The sequence below is a fragment of the Micropterus dolomieu genome, linkage group LG21 (genome assembly GCF_021292245.1).
Source record: "Micropterus dolomieu isolate WLL.071019.BEF.003 ecotype Adirondacks linkage group LG21, ASM2129224v1, whole genome shotgun sequence".
NCBI classification, from domain to species: Eukaryota; Metazoa; Chordata; class Actinopteri; order Centrarchiformes; family Centrarchidae; genus Micropterus; species Micropterus dolomieu.
In genome coordinates, this window is record NC_060170.1 from 9809011 (window position 1) to 9811381 (window position 2371).

A 2371-nucleotide genomic window follows, 5' to 3' on the forward strand; every position below is an offset into this window, starting at 1 on the left:
GGACACTACGCTGACAGACACAGCAAACCTTCTTGCCACAGCTCACATTGATGTGCCATCCTGGATGAGCTGCACAACCTGAGCCACTTGTGTGGGTTGTAGACTCCGTCTCATGCTGCCACTAGAGTGAAAGCACCGCCAGCATTCAAAAGTGACCAAAACATCAGCCAGGAAGCACAGGAACTGAGAAGTGGTCCTGCAGAACAACTCCTTTATTGGGGGTGTCTTGCTAATTGCCTATAATTTCCACCTGTTGTCTATTCCATTTGCACAACAGCATGTGAAATTGATTGTCAATCAGTGTTGCTTCCTAAGTGGACAGTTTGATTTCACAGGAGTGTGATTGACTTGGAGTTACATTGCGTTGTTTAAGTGTTCCCTTAATTTTTTTGAGCAGTGTACTTAGGCCCCATCCACACTACTCCGTTTTAGTTTACAAACGGAGAATCATAACAAATACGATCTCCGTTTCCAAACTTCTACGTTTTAGGTCTTCTTTTTTTTTTTTCGTTGTAGTCTGGACGGGAGGTGCAAATGTAGCAAAAGGTCTCCGTTTTAATTCGAAAACACAGTAGTGTGTCAGAGTTACATTCCACCACTGGAATTAAGGTATTCAAATTATGCAGATGGAGAACTAAAACAGCTTGTGACCCAAGTTTGATATTATTCTCCTTCATTCCAACATTAACATAAGCGCACCAGTGTTTATAGAGCAGAGAACGAAACCAACGAGCTAAGTTGGAGATTGATTGTATTTTCTCAGCGCCTCCTGTTGCCACTGCTGCCCACAGCCAATCTGTTCTTGTTCCTTCCCAGACTAAATCCTCGGCTCTTAGTCAAGCTGAAAGGATGAGGTTTGGAGGGAAGATGGCTTCGTCTAAAAGAGGCATTGTGTCCTTAGGAATGTCCGGCTTCTGTTGTTTGGCTTTGCTTAAAGCGCATCTTTGCCTTTCTCCCACTTCCTCGAGAGGTTTTTAACTCATGTTTTGCATGAGATTTCCATGGCTGATGAGCCTCCTTCCTGCCAGCCTATTCCTGGTTTTGTGTCTGACTCTGCTGCTCGCTCTCTAGTTTACTCTTAGTTTGTGTCCTACACTGATCATTTAGGGGACTAATTTTCAACATTCATTCTTTAATTTCTCTGTGAACATCGTACCAGTTCCTCACTGATATCATGACACACAGTTGGCTGCACGCTAGAGCTAACAGCTTAAAAAAACATTCCCAAATTGTCACACGACCTCTATCTGCCTCTGTCTGTCCTCTCACCTTTGAAACTGTCCCTCTTTTTTCTTTCTTTCTAGCCGGAGAACATCATGCTGCTGAACCGCTCAGTGCCTCACCCGCGCATCAAGCTCATTGACTTTGGCCTGGCCCACAAGATAGATTTTGGCAATGATTTTAAAAACATTTTTGGAACTCCAGAATTTGTAGGTCAGTATCTGTGTGTGTGTGTGTGTGTGTGTGTGTGTGTGTGTGTGTGTTGTTGAAGAATCATCTTCTTGATCCTTTATTTTCTTGATCTGCATCTAGTTTTATGTTTCATTGAACATATTCTGTCGTGATGAGTTTGTGCAGATAAAGTCTCTATGTTTCTACTATAGATACACATGCACACACACGCACACTTACTGCACCACCCTGTTTTCCTGGCGTTGTCCCAGGGGTTGCGTATTGTGAGAGCAGGTGCCAATTGTACCATGGGGACTAAGTGAGAGAGACCTGATAATAGACTGGAGATTACCAGAGCTGCTCCTTCTTGCCAACTCAAACACACACACACACACACACACTTAGACACATCAGTGGCTGTATCCCATCTCCCCTCACCTTTTTGCCCGGGGCAGCCGCCAACACTCCCATTCTCCCCCTGCCCAGTGCCAGTGCCCACTACCAGTACCATCCAGGCCAGAGCCAGATTCCAGTTCAGCGGGTGGCAGCAGTTAAATGGTGTAAATAAAGATCAAGTGGCAGAAAGCCTAAATTATGAGTCGGTTAGGTGATGCTGGAAGACAGGCTTAGGCACTCTGAAATTGATCAAAAATATACAAAAATGTAAATGATTAGGGAAAGTACATTATAAGTTCATGGCAAAAATGAATTATCAGTCTTTTGCATTTGCCTTTCCAGCATGGGAGTTAGTAGTTGTACTCCATGAGGCAAAGGGACTGTGTGAGGTGAAGGGGACAGGTGCACACCGTTAGGCAAAGGGAAGTCACTTATTGTAGTTTGGCCTGCTGATTTGGCCTGTTTACCAACACAGCAGTAACTGCGACACTTAGGTCATGAAGGCAATCAAGCTTACTTCAATCCTTTTGCTCCCAATTGATGTAATTTGCGTCAAAATCACGCTCCATCTGAGTCATAACAT

The 2371-nt window shown here is 44.2% G+C and overlaps 1 protein-coding gene across 1 annotated transcript in view; it reads left to right on the forward strand.

Moving 5' to 3' along the window:
- The first annotated feature begins 1274 nt into the window (after positions 1-1274).
- dapk1 (death-associated protein kinase 1) overlaps positions 1275-2371 on the forward strand; it is a 50033-nt gene continuing 48936 nt past the window's right edge. The window contains exon 1 of the mRNA XM_046033988.1: positions 1275-1434. Within this exon, the coding sequence (XP_045889944.1) occupies positions 1317-1434 (118 nt within the window). The 5' untranslated portion in view covers positions 1275-1316. The remainder of the gene's footprint in view (positions 1435-2371) is intronic.